At 38.8% G+C, this 25,124-nt stretch overlaps 1 protein-coding gene across 1 annotated transcript in view; it reads left to right on the top strand.

Moving 5' to 3' along the window:
- ext1c (exostoses (multiple) 1c) overlaps positions 1-25,124 on the top strand; it is a 164,154-nt gene that overhangs the window by 116,451 nt on the left and 22,579 nt on the right. The window contains exons 2-4 of the mRNA XM_072448190.1: positions 3,706-3,799; positions 14,417-14,524; positions 20,104-20,223. Of these exons, the coding sequence (XP_072304291.1) occupies positions 3,706-3,799; positions 14,417-14,524; positions 20,104-20,223 (322 nt within the window). The remainder of the gene's footprint in view (positions 1-3,705; positions 3,800-14,416; positions 14,525-20,103; positions 20,224-25,124) is intronic.

Consider the following 25,124-nt stretch of genomic DNA (forward strand, 5'->3'; position numbering starts at 1 on the left):
GACGGACAAAACCATAAATAAAGCACAAAATCTGGTGTTTTCAAATACGCTAAAAAGCAAACAAATTGTGTCTGACGTGTAAGAGTCTCGAAGTGTTTAATGTGGTTCATGTAACGCTTTTGTCGCTCTAGAAATACTCCTACTTGACCAAAACTCAAGTAAGTAAGAAAATACAACTCAGCGAGGAGTAAAAGTGTGTCTGAAAAGTACAAGTTCTTTAAAAAGCTGCTCGAGTGAAAGTATTACGACGTCTGATAATTAAAGGTGCACTGTGTACCTTTTCCGGTGAATCGCTAGTATAACCTTTATTACATTATTGTTATATTGTTATTATATGCTTGCTTCATACTTTTACCGTATTTTCCGCACTATAAGGCGCACTTAAAAGCCTTTAATTTTCTCCAAAAATGACTAATATTAATTAATTCTGGTTGTGCGTTTTTGTGTGGTACACGTTTTATTTCGCTTATGCACCTCATAGGCCGGTGCGTCTTATATATGAAAAATGATCAAAAGCAGACCATTCATTGAGAGTGCGCCTTATACTGCGGAAAATACGGTACTTCTTCCTACTGCCTTTACAACACGTTTATGCACTTATTTCTACAAACAGTAAATATACACTGCTTGTACAAATGTGGATTCAACTGAGCAAATACAGTAGGTAAGAGCCTCCTACTGGACAACTGCTGCAGGTGAACCCGACCGATTCTCATTTCTGAAACAACCGTGCGGAAAGACGAATCCCGTGGTCGTGGATGAGATGTCAGTGTGTTTGAGAAGGGTCAAATCGCTGGCGTCGAGCAGAGAAAGAGAGAAGAGAAGTAGACGCAAATGTAGTACAGATTTGAACCCCTGTGAGAGTGTTTGGGACGTGCTGTGTCACTCGTATCCAATATTGAATAAGACATCGTTATAAATTCCAGAGTATGTGCTCTGAGGAAAAAGGTGATATTCAAATGGGGCTGATCCGGTTTTGAATGTCACCTTTTCCCTTTGAATTATTCATTCATCTTTCATTCGGACAGGGCCGTCAGAAATCAGATGACTGGAATAATCAAATGACTCGGTCGTTAAATCTGATGTCAGAAACACAAAAAGACAAGGCGCAATGAATTTTAAAATAACTGTTTCAATTTTAATTTTTTTTGTTTTCCTCGTCAAAACCAGAACGATCGGAAAGAAATTGGACGTGATCGCGACTAATAATCAGATAACTCTGGAAATCAGATCGGATTTGCGGTGCAAAAGCTGACGTCAAACCACAGCGTCGGTACAGATTCGGAGTGTTCTTTTAACAAACCGGTAAAAGCGCGCAAAGGCGACGTCGATGTGACACTTTTCCACCTTTTTCCCACATTTTTTCCCACATTTCCCCAATTTTTTCCCCACTTTTTCCCCATTTTCTCCCCACTTTTTCCCAATTCCCCCCATTTTTTTCCAACTTTTTCCCAATCCTCCCCCCACTTTTTCTCATTTTTTCCCCCACTTTTTCCCCATTCCCCCCACTTTTTCCCCACTTTTCTCCCACTTTTTCCCAATCTTCCCCCCACTTTTTCTAATTTCCCCCCCACTTTTTCCCCACTTTTCTCCCACTTTTTCCCAATCTTCCCCCCACTTTTTCTTATTTTTTCCCCCACTTTTTCCCCATTCCCCCCACTTTTCTCCCACTTTTTCCCAATCTTCCCCCCACTTTTTCTTATTTTTTCCCCCACTTTTTCCCCATTCCCCCCACTTTTCTCCCACTTTTTCCCAATCTTCCCCCCACTTTTTCCCCATTTCCCCCACAATTTTTTCCCATTTTCCCTCAATTTCCCCCCACGTTTTTCCCACACTTCATTACACAGCGCGAGTATGAAATATGACGCCGTCGCCTGCGCGTTGATTCACGGCAGCGGAGAGTTTGCGATTATGGAACATGAATCAATAGGAATTACGGCGCGCTTACTCCGGCGTTACGGCGCTTGATGGATGCGCAATTTCCACATTCTCCCGTTCACTCCAGTCTTGCGCGAACGTGCTTCCGCGGATTTATGAGCGAGGACACAATCGGAGGCGCCGCGATAAAGCGGCCCGAAATAAAGCGACAATAATTATTTTGCGCCGCGGCAGATGCTAAATACCGTTTACATTACACGACGTTTATTACAGACGTTTAGAGGGAAAGGTCGTGTCAGAGATTCACAAAAAGCCGGTACATTTGCGCTCGAGTATGTTTGTGTTGAGAGTTGAAGCCGAGGACCTGATTTACAAACCTCAAAAAGGAAGTAGTATCTATTTAAATTCGTTCTTCGCCGCTCACAGACCCTTTGGCACAGTTTTCGCACGAGCTTCATCAGACGGAAACGCGCTCTCAGACGAGGTTCAAGGTTTATGTTTTTCCTTTCGAGCACAAACAGACAAACAGACACAACTACACGATACGCACGTAAAAGGATATACACGTGTACTGGACGTATCAGGCTCTTAATGCTCGCTGCACACGTGAAGTCCACATTGTTGTCGTCTCGTGACCTTTGACCTCAGCACAGTTCTGTCCGCTCTCGTTTACGTGCAGATTGTGTTTCAGAGCCGAGTGGTTTGGACGAGCGTCTCAGAGTCAAGAGCGCTGCAATGCCAACAGGTCAAAGTTGGGTCTAAACTTGGACTTTATTGGGACTAAACTTGGACGAAATTTAGACTAAACTTGGACTAAATTTAGACTAAATTTAGACTAAACTTGGACTAAATTTAGACTAAACTTGGACTAAACTTGGAATAAACTTGGACAAAATGGACAAAACTTGGATTAAACTTGGACTAAACTGGGACAAAACTTGGACAAAATGGACAAAACTTGGATTAATCTTGGATTAAACTTGGACAAAACCATGACAAAATTTTGACTAAACATGGACTAAATTCAGACTAAATTTGGACAAAACCAGGACAAAATTTAGACTAAACTTGATCTAAACTTGAACAAAACCAGTACAAAATTTTGACTACACTTGGAATAAACTTGGACAAAACCAGGATAAAATTTAGACTAAACTTGGACAAAACCAGGAAAAAATTTAGACTAAACTTGGACAAAACCAGGACAAAATTTTGACTAAACTTAGCATAAACTTGGACTAAACTTAGAGTAGAATGAAACCAAACCAATTCTACATCAGGACTAAAAGTGTGAGCATATCTTTAAGTTACATTACATCCCAATCGTTTTGCTAATCAATTATTCTTCCGTTTGATGGATTCGTTGCTTGGATTGAGAAAAGCCTGTGAATACGAGACAGTTTGATTAAATTTGACCCAGACGAAGCTAAACAGACGCCGCTGGAGGACATCCTGACATCCTGATATTTACAGACAAAACCGCTGTGTGTTTCCTGGTGTAATTCTTACTTCATCATGGACTTCTCAGAAAACAGAATATAAAAATGTGGAAAAACTTACATTAAAACAAGATCCTACCAACGAATGGCCTTGAATAAGAAACATTGACACATCTTGACACAGATAAAGCTGCAGGTTGAGGTTAAACTGAGTTATTTCTATGTCATTCATGCTTTGTCTGAGTCGTAAAATATCTTCTCTCAGCACGGGGCGGTTTATGAGCGTGCATTGTCCGCTGATTATCTCAATAACCGCTTTGTTGCAACCTCGCCTAAACTGTCTACATGTCTTAAACTGGTGTGTGCTTCTCTTTCTTTGTGTGTCCAGGTTCGATTATCAGGAGCTGCTGCACAACTCCACGTTCTGTCTGGTGCCGCGCGGCCGTCGTCTGGGCTCCTTCCGCTTCTTGGAGTCTCTGCAGGTAAAATAATACACGCCGCCTCATAAAAACGTCATTACTCCTCGTCTCCTGCAGGGGATTTACGACCTTATATGTGCAGCCCGTGCGGGAGAAAAGGCTCCGAAAAAGACTGGAGTTTCGTTCATTTTCCCCCCTGTTTTCGCTCGTGTTGCTATTGTTATTAGCCGCAGCTGCCCCGGGGCTAACTGGCTGGTCCACGACTGCCGTTACGCTCCGGCGATCACTCGTTCGCCACGTTCACACAATCAAAACTATATTCAGTTCATGCATTGTAAATGTTTAATGTAGAAAGTAATGTAATGAATGAACTAAATACTTTGCTATGGTTACAAAAAGTACTATATTTGCATTTAAAGGTGCACTAAGTCACTTTTCTGGAGGAGGGTCTGCCACACACGAGTCTCTAATAGTGTCTTTGTACATTTTTATTAAACAGCCTTAATATAAGCAAGAACAAATACTTTTCAATTCATAACAAACAAATGGTGTATTAAGAATGATTCAGGCTTAGTTTATTTGCTTTCTTTCTTATTAAGGGCCTATTTTTCCCAAAACGTCAGATTTTTTCAAACTGCAGTTGCTCTTGAACCCTTCGGAGAACAAACAAATGTCCGTGCGAAGTGTGAACAAGCTCTGCAGAGGAATATCCCATTTTAAATTCTGCTTTATATTAATTCATATCAAAGAGAGAAAAGATGCTCTGCACAGGATTTAGCCGCGAGCTGTTTTCCATCTGTAATTCTTCATCTTAGACAGTGAGAAAATGTATGTCCTCAAGTCCATCCAGCCTCTTAAATCAAAAGTATATAAATAAACAGTTTGTATTTACGGCTGAATCAATATTCTAAGCCTGAATCATTCTTAAACTGCTTGTTCGTTATGAATTAAGTATTGTTTTTTTGCTTTAATCAGGCTAATCAAGTAGTTATTATAAAGTGGCTTGTTGTTTATTAGATCCTCATTAGCATCTTTAACATTCAGCTCCTCTTCCTGGAAGTCGTGGTAATTGTTGATCACATCTTCTATTTCGAGCTGCTTTCCTCAACAGAAAAGCAACATGTGATTTTATTCTGAAATAACGACATTTCGGACATTTTTCGTTTACCATATTTTCCAGAATATAAGATGCACCCTTTTTCATAGTTTTTGCCCGGGTGCGACTTATACTCCAGTGCGACTTATATATGTTTTTTCTTCTCTGTTATGCTTTTTTTGGCTGGTGAGACTTATACTCCAGTGCAACTTATAGTCTGGAAAATATGGTATTTTTTTTTCTTTCTTTTTTGCCAGATGAAGGCCTTGTTTTGAAACATTTATGTCCGAATAAATTCACATTTTGCAGGTAAGCGCTTCGACTGAAACGCAGACCGGCCTGTGGCATAAACAATCTAATCCAATGAGAGGGCCACATGCTCTGGTGGGCCAGAAAGAGACCCTAAACACAGGTTGAAATGTAAAACTAATATATATCTATGTACAAATATAATCCACTCTAAAACTGCCCCGCTTATCAAAAGGGTAATGTGATCGAATCAAATCTAAAATACACCTTAATTCAGGCTATGACTTGTAATTTATTAAAGTTTTCTTGGGGAAGGACCCTCAAACCCTCCTTTACATATGTATTTCTAATAGTAAAATGAATGTGACCTTCTCCACTCCAGATTTCTCGTCTTTATTTTATTATATTCCATTGGTATGTCTCCAAATGCCCTGCTGAAATGTTCCACACCGTCTAATTTACCGTTTATTCGCTTACAGGTGTTTTTGTTGTTCAAATTGTTCTTGAAAAACCCCGCATTCTCACCGCGAGCAAACTCTCCTCCCCGCAAAGTCGATACGTTAAATGTCACGGGCTTGGAACAAAGCAATAACATCTCCAGGGAGACAAGGCGCTGCAGAAACCTTCGATTATTAATCATAGCATTGCGTTCCTTTCCACCTCCGCGCGCATCGTCCCTGACTCATATTGTTCTGATTTACGTTCTCGTCTTTCTTTTTTGGCCCGCGACGCAAACACACTCACCATATGTCAACGCTTCAATCGCCAAAAAACTGCATGAACTCACGCTTTTCCTTTCTCACCTCGCCAGATGACTCCGTTTTCAGCCTGAAACCAGCTCCGACTCAATGCTACGCGGCTCGTACGCGCTTGGATCAACAAGGAAGTCAAATGTTTGGGTTTTGGTGTGGCTTTTTACGACCTTTCCAGCTATCTGCGCCTTAATGTTGACATCTGCAAGCGCTTTCCTCGCACCATTGTGTTGTGGTGCGGTCGTAAAAAAAAAGGCCAGATAAAGCGGCTCCAGTAAAAGCCACACACACACTGAGCTAACGGCGCTATTTCGAGGAGCGGGGTGAAAAGCGCAGAGGTCTACAACAATAAGGCGACGGCGGTTTGAGGAAGTGCCACCCAGGTCGTCTCAAAACACAACGGCTTGGCTACTGAGTTGTTATGGTTTCTTAGTAAAAAAAAAGGAGCTGCGCAGCAACTTTTGTCATCGAACTACCAACATTTCTATCAAATAAAGGCAAAATAAGTAAGATTATTAAGCTTATTTCAAGAATTCTTGTTTGACTGGCAGATAATTTCACTTATTTCTAGGACTTTTTTGCCTAAAACAAGCATATTTTTCTACTTTACTCTGACTAAAGATGAATGTGAGTTCATGGTAAAAATGCTGCACTGATTCAAAAGCATGTGTGTGGTTGGAAGTATATTTAATTAAATTCATTCTCATTTGAAGGATGGTATAATCTACTTCTACTGTGAATGCTTTTTAGAGTAATGCTGCTATGGCATCACAAATTTAATTGTTTAAAGAAGTTACAATGAGCACAAATTATCCAACTGCGAGTGGCATCCTTTAATAAAAAACATTGAGGACGCTGGACAATGTTTTAAGACAAATATAGTATCATACAGCCATTTCAATGATCTGGAACATCAAAAACTAAATTTGGCTATACCTGACTATACCTAAGCATAGGAAAGGCAAGTTTAATGTAACGCACAATTCATACATAAGGTAATTCAAAGTGCTTCACACAACAGGAAAAATATGCATTAAAATCACAAAACAGTTTGAGATATAAAAGAGATGAGTTTATAGAAAGTCATTTCAGTCAAATGCACTGCTAAACAAAACAGTTCTTAGCTTATATTTTTGATTGTGGCAGTGTTTTTGAGATGATAAAAAGCTGCTGATGTTATTGATTTGACGTGGCTGTTAAAGTTCAAGTCTGAGTCCTTTATATACATATTACCCAAGATTTCTAACTTCATTTGTAGGTTTTAGAGACTCTGGAGGTGACAACTATCACTTTCTCTTTGTTTCTGTGGGAAAAAGACGATGATTTCAGTCTTGTCTGAGTTGGATCCATTGACAGAGTGAATCCACTGGTCCATAAGCATAAGAGGGGAGTGTGTCTACAGATTTCAAGCTGAGTAAAAATAGCAGATTTGTACTGGTTAAAGGAACTATTATTGCTAAATGTGTACGCTCCACTAAGTGATGTCACTTTGTGCAAGTCATCGACCTGACTGCAAACCACTCTGAGGGAACACTTATCTGTGGTGGTGACTTTAACCTCCACATTCAGCCCACATTAGACACATCAAACTCACAAAGCACTGGTAAAACAATAAATAATACATTTCAATAATTATGACTGGACTGAAATAAACCCCAATACTCTCCAGAGTCGCCAACACTTCTATCTACGAAGACTAAACTAGAAAAGACGACTTTTTATTTTCAATTAAGATACAATTAGCAAACATTTGTGTCAAAAATGATCTGAAAGACAGAAAAAAACCCACCTCAAACTATGTAAAAACTGATTTTCTCAGAAGGTTTATATTTTTGTACTGTGAAGAAAGGATGAGAAAAGACAAAACTAAAACAGGTTTAACTCTCGACTAGATTCGATTTCATTCAGGACATTAACCGTTTTCCCCCCTCAAACAATTGCCTTTGTTGTTCTCCGTTCTGATCCAAAAACGTTGGAGCTAATTGCACAGAACCCATTGCGTCTTCATCGGTCCCATTCCCCTCCCGTGTCCTCCCTTTTACCCCCATTCAAACCACTGTAAGGACTTTCAATGGCACGTATTATTCTGATGCCAGCCCGATCCACAGAAAGCGGCAGTTAGCAACACAGTGCACGTCCACTGCCAGTTTTCCATGAACGCTCACCCAGCACCTCCCCCAGCTCCAAAACAAACAGCCCCTTCAAGGCCAGAGCCGCGCAGAGCAACATTCAGGGCACTTTGGGACTTTTTTAGAATAATGGTGCCATATTTCCAGCTTAAGGAGACATCTGTAATACTTGTGTGTTTTGTTTCATCACATGAAAGTACTCCTTAGATATTGGGTTTCCGTGTGCATGATATAGTTTTAAACATACGGTTTTACGACACAGTCAATCAAAGAGGCACTAAATACTGTAGATTTTTAGGTTTTAATGAAAATGTCAGCAGGAAAAGCTCTGAAAATGAATGTTTTCTTGACCAACGAAACAGTTTTACCCATGAACAGCAAAAAAGTTCAAAGGTACAATGAAGTTTAAGTCGTTTATAGGCAGCGGCAAAATGGGGAGTGAAAGTTTAGTACAGTTTATCTATTTAGAGACCCGTCATGTGACATTTTTTGTGTTTATAGTAGTCTGAAGATACTGTATAATCATTTTTCTAACAATGGAGAAGCTGTTTTGACTGGAATCGACCATAAAATGATATAAAACTTGGAGACTAGATGTATTTACAAAATGATTAAAGCCAGATTCCCCTCACATTCCACTTATTTCTGCTTTTGTGGCTTCGCAGTTGCAAATAAAATGGCGTGAATTGCCTTTTTCCCCCCCTTCACAAACCTCAATGTAAAGCGAAGAGTTTCTTATTTCATACCAGGGGCCGTTTGTCTTCGACTGTGTATACAACAAGTCAGACTTAGAAGAGCTGCAGTTCAGAGTTTACACAACACAGCGCTGAGAAACCAGACCACAGGAAGTTTATGTGATACAACATGTTTCTGTGCTGCTCGCACACACATCACCAACACTCACGTTTGTTTTCGGACCCTTTCTGACCCGACTCTGCTCGTTTCATTGCTGGGGGAAAGCGTGCAGTGTTTTGGGGGATCTTTTGCAGCCGAGTTTGGCGGTTAATGTTTTTAAATTTGTTGTATTTTCACAATCGTGTTATCATTTTGGGTTTTTTTGTCAATTATGTTTTGAGATCATCCCCAGTTCATTCAGTTCACTTATTGTACAACAAGATCAGGCATTAACCCACAACCCAACAAGGACTAATCCGGAACTAAGCCATGTCTAAATCCGGACTAAACCGGGATTAAACTGGTACTGCATAGGGCTGCAGTGCTATAGAATATATATATATATATATATATATATATATGTATGTATTTTGGAGGATCCCGATATAGGTTTAGTCCGACTAGAGTTGACAAAATGATCAAAAATCAGAATCACAATAACTTAATAAAGTTGTCCTTTCCAGAACAATTTTAGAATGATCTTGAGCTTTATCAGAACCAACATAAGAACTCATGGAAACATAAAGAAAGAGCTGTTATTTTATGTTTCATTATTATTATTTATTGTATTATCGATATCGGCGTCAAGAATCGAGGATTTTCAAATCTTCTGCGATTTTTAGACGTGTCAGAAAAAATGAGCTAAAGGACATTTTGCAACGATTATTCATCTCACTGCCGGACCACACATTTTCACAAGGGAGTTCCGCACGGAGCAACAGAAATGAGGAACGACATGACAAAAAAATCTCTTACGGGTGTGGCTGCTTGGGCCACGCCTCCTTGAACTCGTGCAGAGGCAAATACGGCTTCAAATGTCTTTAAACATACCGTATTTTCTGGAGAATAAGTCGCACCAGCCAAAAAATGCATAATAGAGAAGAGAAAAACATATATAAGTCGCACTGGAGTATGAAATGCAGTTGCAAGTGTGAAAATAACAAATAATATCACATATAAGTCCCTCCGTAGTTTAAGTATATAAGTATAAATATAAGTATAAGTCGCACCCCGGCCAAAACTATGAAAAATATGGTACTTACCAGACAAATGTGAAAAGTCTGTCAAATGTATCATATTTTTTTCCTTTTTATATTTAATCAGCTCTTTTTCTACTATTTTTTACCACAAACAATATTTTCAAAACAGAATTCACAATATTGACATTTCGATATATTGCCCACCTCTGGTACTCCATATACTTTCCTGTACTGCTCTGGGTTACTGTCACATTTCCCTTCCATTTTAGCCTCTACTACACATCACCAATAATATAGCACATACAGCATCACAATCCTCGTCCCTTTTAATCCTCCAGACACAACGCCCTGAAATCCTTAAGCCTCTGCCCAGGAAAGGCTTCTCCGTGCGGGGCAGGGGGACCTCGGGCCACCCCTGGGTCCAGGATTAACACTGGGTCCAAGCATGCGCGACCTTTATGTAGCCTAACAGCGCATTTTGACCCCGGGATAGCGCCGCGTTAAAGCCTGTTGTCCTTCGCCATCTCTATTCTCAGATGTAATAACAGCCACGCCAATCCCAGCAGCACTTTGATCCACGCTCATGCACCGCCGCTGATGATCCTTTAAGGCCTCATTACAAAAGTGAGAACTCTAGACTTACAAGGCTTCGATAAACTGCATTTTCTTGTAAAGCAGATTGTAAAAGTTATAGTCTATAGTTCTGTCCAGTCTCAAAACGTTTCTAAATCATGAGTTCAACTTTATATCTAATAACAAAAGAAAAAAACTAGACTTGGAGATAAACTTACAGGTTTCTAATTATGACTTAGTAGAAGTACAGCTAGCTGAGTTAAAAAATGGAATCCTCTGTGACGTCATCAATGTGCGACGGGCCATAGAAAATATACACAATTTACACTTAAATGACACAATTTTCAACAAAAAAGTTAGTTATTAAGTAATATTTTGCGTCAAATCATAACTATTGTGTTATTTGTATGGATTTTGCCTTGTTTACAATATGGTTCCTAGGTAACAGTTGTGGAATTGTCCGTCACATCTGCTGCTCATGTCCAACAAGGAAGTAATGTACAAAAATGGTCAACTAGGCAAAATGTTTAGTAAAATCTTAAAGACATTTTCATGAAATGTGTCCGTAGTCTAAACTGTCATTTGCACTTTGACCCAATGGATTCTTACCTGGTTAAATAAGGTTAATGAACAATAAATAAATAAATAAATAAATAAATAAACATGAAAAAAGTGCTAAAGTAAAAGTACTGCACTTATGTTAAAAAAAAAAATCTGAACTTTTATTTCTTACTTCATTACATTCACGAGCATCTACACTTTATACATTTTTGAACTGGACTGAAACATAGAAAGCAGTTTTTTTCTTTTGTTTTTATCACATGGTGAGATCCTGCCTTCAGGTTTTGAGTTAAAAAGAATCTTTGAGGGAAAAAAATATACATATCATTTTAATTTATTTTTTGATGAGAAATGGATTGGAATTGCAACTGTCGACCAGAAATGCTTTATGCGTTTGACTCGCTTGTCCGTGAATCCCCTTCTGTTTTAGCTTTATGGGGTTTTCTCTGCAGCTAAAATAATCAATATTTAAAGATTAAACAGCAGACGATGAGTCACGGCTGGATAATCACAGGCAGCGTGTTAAAAAGAAACGTCTGTGGTTACTAAAGCAATGCTAATGCTAACTCAACTTCAAATTGAAATAGGAAATTCAATAATTGATTATAATAAAAAATAATTAAGGAGTATGGACATTTTGAAAGCACACGTGGGAATACCTCAAGGCACACAACTGGCACCACTGAAAAACTGCCTTTTTTTTACACATTTTGTCATTCAGACGGGTAAATGTTACACAGAGTCACTGCAATCTTTAAAAAGTCTTACAGAGCGTTACATTTAGCTCTATATCAGACTGAAATAGTGATGCCATCGAGGCGACAGAGGTACAGTTGTAATTTGTAGTAAAAAGTAAGACTTACGCTCATTTGGGACGGCTCAGTGACAAGGCTGAGGGCCAAAAGTTTCCCCTGGGCCGTACTTTGGACACGCGTAGACTATTGTAAAGAGCTTTCGGTAGCTTCAGATGTGCAGCGTGTAAAAGTGCATCGCGTTACGTTTTTTTCCAGATGGAGGTTCAGGTTCAGGTGACTTTTGGTATTTGTTGGTGGATTTTGTTCTGCAGCGTTAACACTTCACAGTTACATCTGTCACACGGGCTCCCACTTTCTGCATAAAGAAAAACACTCATTACAGTGCAAATAAGTTCAAGCAGGAGAACCAACTTTTTTCTCATAAATTCTGTTTCCAGAAAGTGTATTTGTGGAAGAATCTTACCTCCACCTGTCTTATTCTAATTATTCTACATTTTATCTTTTCAAACTTGCTGTTTTCACCTGCTTCACTTAATTGTCTGAAAAAGTGGACAAAAATACGATGCAAATGAAAAATAGTGACGTGCCAAAGGATTTGTGAGAGGATAAATGAGTTAAAAATGTTTAAATAAGTACTTTGTTATTGCACGGTTTAAAAATTAGAAACCCCGGCTTTAACATGTCTTTTTTATTTTATTTTTTTAAACCATTTTTTTCTATATAATAAAACAAAACAAAAAAATAGAGCTGGGCAGTACCATAAATAACTCAGGATAAGTAAAGAATAGAATTAGAAAGTAATAATTAACATGTGTTTATTTCTTTTACTATCTTTTTTTTTTTTGAACATATAACAACAAAAAATAATCAAATCAAATCAAATAAAGCTGGGCAGGACCATAAAGAACTAAGGATTAGTAAAGAAATAGAAAGAAATAATAATCAATCATATAAGAGCTGAACCACAATCGAGGAGGTAACAAAGCTATTTCTACTTAGAATATACATATAACAGCTCTAAATAAGAGTGTTATTATTATTTTGTATTATTTATTAAGAGCATAAGAGGTTTTTATAAGAGCTTCTATAAGAGTGTTTTTTAAAGTGTTTTATAAGTTATCTGTTTTTTATGGTTTACTTCTGTACCTACCTTGTGTTGCAAAACTGGAATTTTCTCATTGTGGGACAAATAAAGGCTTATCTTATCTTAGATTATTCTAATTTGGCTGTGATTTTTTTTCACATCTCCATGGAGACAAGCAGTTACAGGTCAGATCTGCGGAGAGACGTAATGACATAAAAGCCAAGTAGAGACATTATAGAACATTTCAGGTAAAGAACACCTTTAATAAACCGTTTGGATTACTGTGAGCTGACAAGAAGCATACAAAAAACGACCATAGAATACGTTATACTGCGTGTATACTATCAGTTTTTCACATATTTGACCTGTGGAGCAGATTAAGTCGACAGCAGAGACACATCTCATGGCGTCTGACGGGAACGATCAGAAAAACAAGCCCGACATCAAAGAGCGTGTCGGAGAGAGCGCGCGGGTTTCTGATGTTCCGTGAACCTCCCGCGCTCATTCATAATTAGCTTTCACTGTTGGCCTTGTCACGTTTAAAGGCGTTTGACTGGCAATCTGTGAAAGGAAACGCCCCAGGGGATGATGGGAAATAAGATGTAGATGCAGTTTGTCATTACAGCCACAGTACGGGAGCCGCACGAAGCTCGGAGTTTAGCTCAGATCGCGGACGTGTTGTTTTTTTCGTACGTATCGCTAACTATTTATACATTTTTTTATACATTTGTTTATCCTATTGCTGAACTGAGAATGTGCTTTGAAATAAAGTGGATGGATGGATGTAGAAGCGCTGAAGATTGAAAGTTATTAGCATCAGGACACATGACCTAAATGTGGCTTTGTCGCGGCGAGCTATGATTAGCATCTGCGATTAGCATTCAGCTCAAACGCAATGGACCGTAAGAAATATAACTTATAGCGACGGAAAGACGGCTCGAAAGTGTCTGAAACGTTGCGTGTGTTTAGTTATTGTGCTGTTTTTTTAAGTGTTTTTGAGCTTTCACTGATTACATTGATAAACGTCGCATAAGTCGGCGTAAAAGTGGTGGAAAAGCCGCTCAAAAGCCCTGATATCTTCACTGACAGCTCTTTGAGGCGTTATTGGTAAACCCAACACCTTTCAGGCAACATTTGTGAACCGTTTTTGTGTTTATCAAAAGGCAAAGTACAAAGAGTGAACACTTTCTTCCTTAGATTTGATTTTGTACGATACAATTGACCAAAACACACAATATACTGTATGCTACTGTGTGTTTTGTGAAGTGTCCTTGGGTTTTAAAAAAGGTTCTTGCAAATAAAATGTATTATTATTATATATTTTAAGCTGGATAATGTCTTAGCTGACACTGATAAAGCCACACTCTTCTTCTGGAGATCATTATGCTGCAATCTCTTTTAAAAGGCGACAAACCAGCCGCGTTAATAGTTGTCGTCTGTTTCTGTCAATGCGGCGCGATGATTGTGGCTTTTGACCATTTTCTTTCCCACGTTCTTTAAAATAAACTGCTTTTTCATCCTGTGGGAGCTCGTCGCAGACTTTCTCCCGACTCAGCCCGTTCGCAGACGCGTTCTCCACGTTGTCACGGTTTGTTTGTGTGTTGCAGGCGGCGTGCGTCCCGGTGTTGCTGAGTAACGGCTGGGAGCTTCCCTTCTCCGACGTGATCCAGTGGAACCAGGCCGTGCTCGAGGGCGACGAGAGGCTCCTGCTGCAGGTCCACAACATCACTGACTTTATACCAGGGGTGTCCAAACTGTTTTCACTGAGGGACGCATTTTGAAACTTATATGGAGCAAAGGGCCACAAACAACCCGACAATGTCAAATTTTAAAAGTGACTAATTTGAAGTTTTGCATTTGACATAGTTTTGATGAGCCTCCACATCTTTCGTAAGACTTGGAACATTATTATTAGGTTGCTATAACATCAAGATGCTTTACAGTAAAAGTACTACTATTTGTTGGTTGGGCCAACTTAGCAGGAAGCCGGAGGGCCAACAAAAATTGGTCTAAGGGCCGCATTTGGCCCCCGGGCCGTAGTTTGGACATGCCTGTTTTATACGGTTTAACTTTAACCTTTTATTGCCTCAAGACGTGCACATTATGACCTTGTGGTGTTTTCAGCTTTGCATTTTTATTCAACTCTCATTCTTAAGATTAGAAAAATACACTTGTTTATTTAGAAATGAGTAAAAAGTACTCGTCAAGAAATGTTGAAATAACTAAATGTGTCCAGGCTTTGACAAATCTTAAGATAAAATAAAAACACAAGAGAAGCACACAACACACAATACTAATAAAAACCTAAAAACTCTTGCTGTTTTAAGAAAGGCGTTTGTCACAATCTGAACACTGAGCTTATAGATGTTAAACAAAGAGAAAAAGGTTATAAATGTTTGGTGGAAAGAAACTAACTCTTATAATGAAACAAGATAAATGGTTTTGTCTAGATTCACGATAATACATCTTGGTTAGTTCTGCAAAGTTTGCAGTGAAACCAAACAACATAATTCATTTTCTGGAATGAAAATTTAACTCTAAGGGTAGTTTTACTTCTACTTGAGCCGCACTTTTACTTGATGAAGTTTCTTTTGTTAACTGAGAAAGAATAAATGAATAACAAAATGACTCTGATCATTTGGAAAAGTGCATTATTGTTAATTAAGTGTGACATTATCTTTATTTTACTACATGTTACATTCAGATAAGATTTAAATTATTTTATTTTTTACTTTTAATTTGTGAAAGTGAGAGAGAACAACACGGACAATAATGGCACGAGACATCTGAAAAAGGTGGTACATCTTCAAATTTAGCCATTATTGTTCTCTTTTGTGAACGATTGATTGTATCAGATGTAAAGTCGACTCTGTTACTAGCTTGAGTGGCTTTATCACCAACGTTTCTACTTACTTCATTTAAGAACACATGAAATACCTTTTAGTTACTCTTCTTCTCGCACCTCGATCATTCCTACCGCTAATAATGGCCACGTCGTCACCGTGACACTGTATTTGACCCACATCTGCACGTGTGCGCTGCTGCACATGCGCAGAACAAAGCACGTGGGCATTACCTGTATCAAAGTGCACCTGCACAAGCCGCGCGCTCAGATTAAACACGAGCGGGCTGTAATCCGGCCGCTGAGTCCTCTGATCTGCTCTGTCTCTGCTACAAATGCCTCAGTGAGAGCGGCGCCCGGACGCTGGTGAACGGAGTCGCCTTTATCCTCCGCCGCGGTCACAAAGAACATCATGTTGTTTGCTCTTTGATCCCAGTCCGTCTCAAACCAACAATAGAAACCAGTAGAAGACGATGTGATTGTGGTGTGTGTTTACTTACTAATGGATTATCTGAGCAATCGTTGCATTTGGAAGACAACGCAGTACAATGTATTTGAAACTAAAGCCCAGAACTCACCACAGGATGTGATTTAAACCCGATTTAAACCCCGACCTGCTTCAGTCCGACTTTGGGGAGACGTGACCCGACTTTGGATCCTCTCGAAGGCAATTTTTGAGCTCTTCGTGTTTGTGGCGTCGGCTCTTGCTGTTGTGATGACCATAAAAGCGTCAGGAGCAAATGGCGTGACGAACAAACCACGACACAAGCACGGGAAATGGCAAAAGGAACACTTATTACTGCGGCGTTCTCATCCCTGTACTTTTATCCAATAGTATTTGACTCGGCAAATGACACCCGGTCCACAATGCATCAGTGTTAAGCGTCAGTTTAGCGTTGTTTAAACACACAAAGGTGAGAAAGAGGCTTAAATTGTTTTCTAATCCACGTTTCACTGGCGTCTGCGTATGTCGTATGTACTCGTCACATCCACAATGACCAAAGTTGTTAAATAGGAGAAGATTTTTAGCTACTTTTTCATAAAACATAAAACACAAAACAAACAGAACAGAGAGAAAATGTTAAAATACAAATAGAAATCAACTAAACGGCAAAGTAATCATAATCATTGCATAATTCAAGTAAAATTAAAAGTTGGTCCAAAGTCGGTCAAATTTGTCCATTTCCAAATTAAGTCCGAATATCATGTTTTGCATTTGTCTGTCAGTTTTTGAGCTGTATTTTAGATTATGTTCACTATATTGTTAGTTTAAATTGGAAGATAATTTGTTTAATTCAATTTTGATATTTTTGAAAGCAAATTTCAGATGCAGAATTTTGAAGAATCCATTTGAAATATTCAGTGCATAAATTTCCAAGGCTTCAAATTAAAAAGTCTAAATTCAGAGTAGGGAGTTATGCAGTGGGAAAAAATCACAGCAAAAATTCAAAAAGGTAAGAGTCACTCACTTGGGATCAACAGCTAAAGGCCAAATGCAAAATTCATACTCGGAATTTAAAGTGTTGAATTTTAAGGCATTAAAATCTAAGCATTAAATGTTTATTTTTTTAAAACTAAGAAAAAACTATGAAAATGTGCAAAAAATAAAACAGTTTTTTTATGATTACCTGTAAGATTTGGGTTTCAATTGTCATAAACTTGACCGATCTATGTTTCCTAACCCACATGTTCAAATCAAATACAGCTTTAGGTGAAAACTATTTTAAAGATGATTTATTCTTAACTACATAAACATTTGTTGCTAAATCTCCAATCTGAAAGCAGAACGAGCCTGACATGAGTCTGGACTTTGGGTTGCCAGTTCCTACGCCTAAATCCAGTGAGTTTGAAGCTGCCTCAGAAAGACTGTGACTCTTCTGCAGGTTAAAGCTCTGGAAAAAAAATAATAATAATAATGTACATAATAATAACATGTATTCAGCATCATATTCAGGGAGTTTCTCAATTATTTTTTATTTATTTAAATTGGGTAAATTTTTGGTCATTTTGAGCCAAATAAATGTCGTGTTCGTGTTAAAAAAAAAAAAAAAGCTCTGTAAACACTGCTTCAGCTGTGATTTTATACAAAAGCACAGGCTACACACACAATACATGTTTAAGCCAGAAATATACCAGTTTTTAAAATTCTCTTTGTCGAAACGATCTCCCTCATTTGTATGCACTTATACTTGGTTTACTTCACTTTGCATACTTCTTTGAAAACATGAATACCGGGCAAAAGTGAACGTTTAAAAATACATGTCCCGTCGGTTAATTTCACATCAAGCCCAGAGCGAAGCGCGAGGTGGAGGAGGCGAGAGTGGATGAAGTGTCCTCGAGGGCCGCGAGCTACAGCCGCAGACACTGACTTAAGTGTCTTTAACTTCTTCCCATTAGAAAAGCAGAAGTAACGGCAGTAACAGACTTCTCCTTCAGCGATTCATTAAGATCCATTATCTGAGGCTGAAAATGCTCCGCGCTGCCACCACAGTAACGTCCATGATATGTCGTTCAGAGGTACTTTTACTGGAGCGATGTTGTACTTGTATGCGTTTTCAGACATCCTGCTTTTACAACTGCAGTAAAAACAGTTCTCTTACTTGAGCGAAAGTGTTCCTCCTCCCGCTGTAAACCTGACAAAAGCTTTATGCAGACGCAGGGACTATCTCACCAAACTACTGGTTTCCCCTTCTTACAAGTGTGCAATAGATTTTTAAAAATATAGATGTATAGAATTAGATGAAGATATATTTATATATATACACCTTGCTTAATTATAGGTATGGAAAGAAGCTAATTACACATTTTGAAGTTACTGAAATTGAGTAGATTTGTTGAGTAATTTGAGTAGATTTTTAAACATGCACTCATACTTGGAGATGAGAATAATTTTAGCCTGCTCTGATTGGACAGAACTCAAGTAATATATGTATTTATTTATTTTATTTATTTTATTTATTTTATTTATTTTATTTATTTTATTTATTTTATTTATTTTATTTATTTTATTCATTTTTATTTATTTTTATTTATTTTATTTATTTTATTTTATTTTATTTTATTCATTTTATTCATTTTATTCATTTTATTCATTTTATTCATTTTATTCATTTTTATTTATTTTTATTTATTTTATTTATTTTATTTTATTCATTTTATTCATTTTATTCATTTTATTCATTTTATTCATTTTATTCATTTTATTCATTTTATTCATTTTATTCATTTTAATTTATTTTATTTATTTCATTTATTTCATTTATTTCATTTATTTCATTTATTTTATTTATTTTATTTATTTTATTTATTTTATTTTATTTTATACGCGTTTTCAGACATCTTGCTTTTACAACTGCAGTAGAAACAGTTCTCTTACTTCCTCCTCCCGCTGTAAACCTGACAAAAGCTTTATGCAGACAATAATAAATGACTTGAGCGTTTGTCTGTGGAATCCCTCAGTCGCAGGGAAATTGAATTCTGTCGACTGGACAAAACACTTGACAGAATTCAATTTTCTTTTGCGACGATTTGAGCGTTTGTGTTTTTCCCCCGCACGGCTCCTGCTTCGGAGATGATTTTCTTTGTTATCTTCTTTGTGCTCTATCCTATGAAAAGACCAACAGCGATCCCTAAATACAGTTGTATTATTACTCCAGTGACTTCGTGGACCACCACTTTGTACAGCTTTTTGACAGATTATATACTCATCATGCTAACTCTGCGTACATTTAAAACAACCATCCTTCACTTTATTCCAATAAAATGTCACAAAAGAAGCGATTTCCAAAGTGCTGCATGTAGTAAAATGATACAATTAATAAAAAAATAAACCAAAACATTAAAAAATGTATGTTGACTTATAGCAATTGCTCATGAACAATTAGTGTGATATTATATTATGCATATTTATTTAATATGAAATCTATAACGGGAAAAGTGAGAGATTATGTATTAATTTAGGTTTAGCAATTTATTTATTTTTTTATTTTGCTTGATTTTAGATCACGTGTTTCCCATATTAAAGGACACATAATATGCGCTTTTAAACCTGTTCCAACATTGTTTCCTCATCAAAAAGGAGTAGCATTTAGCTTCATCCACGCTAGTTTGATGAATCCTCTCCCCTCCGACAGTAAAAAACACCCTTTTCACAGCTTTGAGAATCTTCTGTGCTGTTTTTGAGTCCATAAGTCATCATAAGATTTCCGCCGTCATATCACCAGCTTTACAACTGTGTAGCCGCATCAAGAAGTTCCCTCTGCAGCCAGTAGGTGGCGCTCTCTTAAGGCAACGACAAACCAAAATTGTTTTTCTTTTTTTTAACATAACAACAAAGTAAAGTAACTCAAGAGCACGTCTGAAGGCCAACAACAAGAACAACAAGAACAACAAGACAACAATGACGTAATATTTGTCCTTTAATATTCCTGTTGTTTCTGTGTGTTGCTGCAGGTGCCGTCCACAGTGCGCGCCGTGGGCAACGAGCGGATCCTGGCCCTGAGACAGAGGACTCAAATGCTGTGGGAGGCGTATTTCTCTTCCGTGGATAAGATAGTCCTCACGACACTCGAGGTTAGAGCTTGAGTCGTGTACGCTCACAGCCTTCATTCAGCTAACAGTGATTTGTATTAAAAGACTTAAAGGGGCACGATGCAACTTTTCTTCCACCTTCTCTCTATGTATGAGATGTTTTAGCTTCCCATGTCATGTTCCACGGTATGAGGTGAAACATTATCTCCATGGAGACCAGCAGGTGGCGCAACTAGAACAAGTTACAGACGCAGTAAAAACACATTCTTCTCACTTTATTTGTCGGACATGATAAACGCTGTAACAGAACAAATGAAAAGTGCATACGACTTTCCCTTAAAATGAAAGGAACATGATCATATTCAAGATTTGACTGAACATTTACGTTTTTCTCCAGTTTGGCAATTTTGATGGCTTTTATAAAATGTTACTTCCTGGTTGGACATGAGCTACTTATCAACCAGATTGTAAACAACTGACTGTTTGAGTCGGTTTGAGTTGTCTCTGCATTTCTGATGCCACGTCACTTTTTGATGACATCACAGAGCTGTTTTAGAGCTCAGCTCTACTTCCTGTGTTTTTCAACTTTTATTTGTAATTTTTCTGCACAAACTGCAACTTGACGGATTTAAAACTATGATAAATATTTGCCACGGGGACTATCGCACTAAACTACTGGTTTAATTAGATTAAAATAACTTGCAGTTGCTTTTACAACACACTGTCAATACGCAAGAAAAAAGTCAGCAAAAATGATACCAAAAATCACATTTCTCCACATTTTCTCCAAGAAAAATAGTGTAATCACAACAACAAACACCTTGCTTGATTATAGGTGTGGAAAGAAGCTAATTACACATTTTGAAGTTACTGAAATTGAGTAGATTTGTTTAGTAATTTAGAGTAGATTTTTAAACATGCACTCATACTTGGAGATGAGTATAATTTTAGCCTGCTCTGATTGGACAGAACTCAAGTAATAATATGTATTTATTTTATTTATTTTAAATAATATTAAAACCATGTTAAAAAAGTAACTAGTCACTTTTTACTTTTACTTCAGTACAAATTTGGTTGTACTCGTACTGTACATGTACTTTTACTTGAGTGCAAACATCCACCACTGTGTAATCGTACACATATATGTTTAGGCCTGTTGTATTTAAACTGGTATGCAACAAAAACACGCAGTTCGCCTTGTATTTCCGTCCCGTGTCCATAGACGTATATTTAAACGCGTATAACCGACACTGTCTGTACTTCACCGTGACAGAACGGCGAGGCGAACGCAGGTGCGCGTGGCGTTTCTGTTTCCCTCGTGTTGTTGTCGCGGCGTATCCGAGCGGACAAGTCGTAACTCATATCCGCAGCTTAATAACATGTGATTTCCGAGTATTACTGTACATTTGGGGATTTCTTTACGAGGCAGGTCGGATGTGAAGAACCTTTGAAAGTACTTTCCTAGACTTTTTTTTACGGCGGTTCTGTGCGGCGATAGTAAAAGAAACTCGTACCCCGTAATCAGAGCGAAGGGGGAGATGGCGGGACGGCGGCGCCAAACCGCACGAAAGACGGCGTTTTTTTCCCTGAGCCCGCTTTTGTTTGTGTTGCTGTTTTTAACTTTGTCGAAGGGGAAACTGGACAGAAAGTGTTTAATTAAGTTTAAATGATGTTGCACCAAGTTCCCAGGAGCCCAAGGGCAAAGTTTCTGGTGAATAAGGAGAGTTGAAGGTCATGTTAAAGTATTAAGGTTTTAATTATAGTTTTATTTTGTTCATTAACCGTTATTTAATCAGGTAAAAACCCTCTGAGATTGATTTTGTTGTAGTTTGTAGTAAACAAGAGCAAGTCTTTCATATCTCGAGCTCTTAGATGGTTTTATTCTTAGTGTCTCCTAGTATTATTATTTTTATTTTTTATACATTTTAAAGTTTTTTTATAGGTCTATTTATAACGTTGACGTTATGTGAATGTTTTATCTCTTTTTTCTGATGTCATGATGGATCATGAGGATTTTTACGTATTGTTTTCTCCTGCCAAGTCAACATCTTGTTTTGAAGGGCGACTCGTTATTATAACATTGCAAATTTTCCCATTTGCACTCAAATTTAGAGAATGAAAACGTTCTGATTCTCGCTCTTCGATTTTAACCAGCTGAACAGTGTTCCGAGCTGTGGGAGCAGCATGACAGAACGCTCGCTTCCCCCGAACCAGTCCAGACTCGAGGGGCAAACAAACGATAAATGTCACGATCCATCCACAGCAGAGGGCAACATTTGACCCATCCACAGCAGAGGACAGCTTATGACCCATCCACAGCAGAGGCAACATTTGACCCATCCACAGCAGAGGGCAGCTTATGACCCATCCACAGCAGAGGCAACATTTGACCCATCCACAGCAGAGGGCAGCTTATGACCCATCCACAGCAGAAGGCAACATTTGACCCACCCACAGCAGAGGACAGCTTATGACCCATCCACAGCAGAGGACAGCTTATGACCCATCCACAGCAGAGGACAGCTTATGACCCATCCACAGCAGAAGGCAACATTTGACCCATCCACAGCAGAGGGCAGCATTTGACCCACCCACAGCAGAGGACAGCTTATGACCCATCCACAGCAGAGGGCAGCATTTGACCCACCCACAGCAGAGGACAGCTTATGACCCATCCACAGCAGAGGACAGCTTATGACCCATCCACAGCAGAAGGCAACATTTGACCCATCCACAGCAGAGGGCAGCATTTGACCCACCCACAGCAGAGGACAGCTTATGACCCATCCACAGCAGAGGGCAGCATTTGACCCACCCACAGCAGAGGGCAGCATTTGACCCACCCACAGCAGAGGACAGCTTATGACCCATCCACAGCAGAGGACAGCTTATGACCCATCCACAGCAGAAGGCAACATTTGACCCATCCACAGCAGAAGGCAACATTTGACCCACCCACAGCAGAAGGCAACATTTGACCCACCCACAGCAGAAGGCAACATTTGACCCACCCACAGCAGAGGGCAGATTACGGACTGAGCACGGTTTGCTCTTTAGCGTCGATAGCATGTTTGCGTCGATAGCATGTTTTCGGTTGATGGGGAAACTGGAAAACCCTGAGAAAACCCGCAGAGACACAGGCAGAACGTGCAAAACGCCACACGGACATCTGTAACTGGAAACCGCTTGTGTGCAATCTGAAGAAATCAATAACTAGAAGGATAAAGAAAGATGAGAGACTTCCGTGACGAAGCAACAAAGTCAAAACCGAACGACTTCTGATTGTTCTCCGCGTGCCTGGTGCGTCTGCGCGGCGTGAATACATTACTCGTATCTTTGCTTTATCGTCTTTCCTTTCACAAGTGGTTTGCATAACAAAGGTAGACGCTCATACATTATTTACATCCCAGACCACACATGAAACGCCACTCGATGACCTTCCGCCAGACGCTTTAAGATCCTATTTAGAAGAAATGAAAATTATATTGAAATCTAAAGACGTCTGTGCGGCGGTTTGGCCTTTGGCGTGTTTCTTAGTGGTTTGTGGCGGTCCCTGGCGAGCCGGTGCTGGCGGGATTGTGACGGGGGGATAATAAAGCAGAGGTTGTGGAGGTTGGTGATAAGCCGCTTATATACATACAGCGAGGGGGGGGCGTGAGAGAGGGGGGTGTGGGGGGCGTGAGAGAGGGGGGTGTGGGGGGACGAGGAGGGGGAGACAGTGAGGAAAGAGAGAGGGAGGAGGAGGAAAAAGAAGGGAGGTGGAGGAGAGAAGGAGACAGCTGTGGTGAGGTCTGAGGAGAGGAGGAGGCTGCCCCCTGCTGGTGGTGGAGATAAGGTGAAGTGAATCCCCCAAAAATGCAGAAAGCGTCAGTTTGTCTGAATCAGAGAAGATTATTTATGAATGAGGAAGAAGGTGGTTCTGTTAAGCAGCTGATGAGCTGAAGTACATTTACTCTGGTACACTTACTCAAGTACATTTACTCTGTTACATTTACACAGGTACATTTACTCTGTTACACTTACTCAAGTACATTTACTCTGTTACATTTACTCAAGTACATTTACTCTGCTACACTTACTCTGTTACACTTACTCAAGTACATTTACTCTGTTACACTTACTCAAGTACATTTACTCTGTTACATTTACTCAAGTACATTTACTCTGCTACACTTACTCTGTTACACTTACTCAAGTACATTTACTCTGTTACACTTACTCAGGTACATTTACTCTGTTACACTTACTCAAGTACATTTACTCTGTTACATTTACTCTGTTACACTTACTCAAGTACATTTACTCTGTTACACTTACTCAAGTACATTTACTCTGCTACACTTACTCTGTTACACTTACTCAAGTACATTTACTCTACTACACTTACTCTGTTACACTTACTCAAGTACATTTACTCTGTTACACTTACTCAGGTACATTTACTCTGTTACACTTACTCAAGTACATTTACTCAGGCACATTTACTCTTACATTTACTCAAGTACATTTACTCTGTTACACTTACTCAAGTACATTTACTCTGCTACACTTACTCTGTTACACTTACTCAAGTACATTTACTCTGGTACACTTACTCAAGTACATTTACTCTGTTACACTTACTCAAGTACATTTACTCTGGTACACTTACTCAAGTACATTTACTCTGTTACACTTACTCAAGTACATTTACTCAGGCACATTTACTCTTACATTTACTCAAGTACATTTACTCTGTTACATTCACTCTGTTACACTTGCTCAGATACATTTACTCAAGTACATTTACTCTGTTACATTTACACAGGTACATTTACTCTGTTACACTTACTCAAGTACATTTACTCTGTTACATTTACTCAAGTACATTTACTCTGCTACACTTACTCTGTTACACTTACTCAAGTACATTTACTCTGTTACACTTACTCAAGTACATTTAC

The sequence above is a fragment of the Eucyclogobius newberryi genome, unplaced genomic scaffold (genome assembly GCF_026437365.1).
Source record: "Eucyclogobius newberryi isolate DKJ021-1_F unplaced genomic scaffold, fEucNew1.0.hap1 SCAF_16, whole genome shotgun sequence".
Lineage (NCBI taxonomy): Eukaryota > Metazoa > Chordata > Actinopteri > Gobiiformes > Gobiidae > Eucyclogobius > Eucyclogobius newberryi.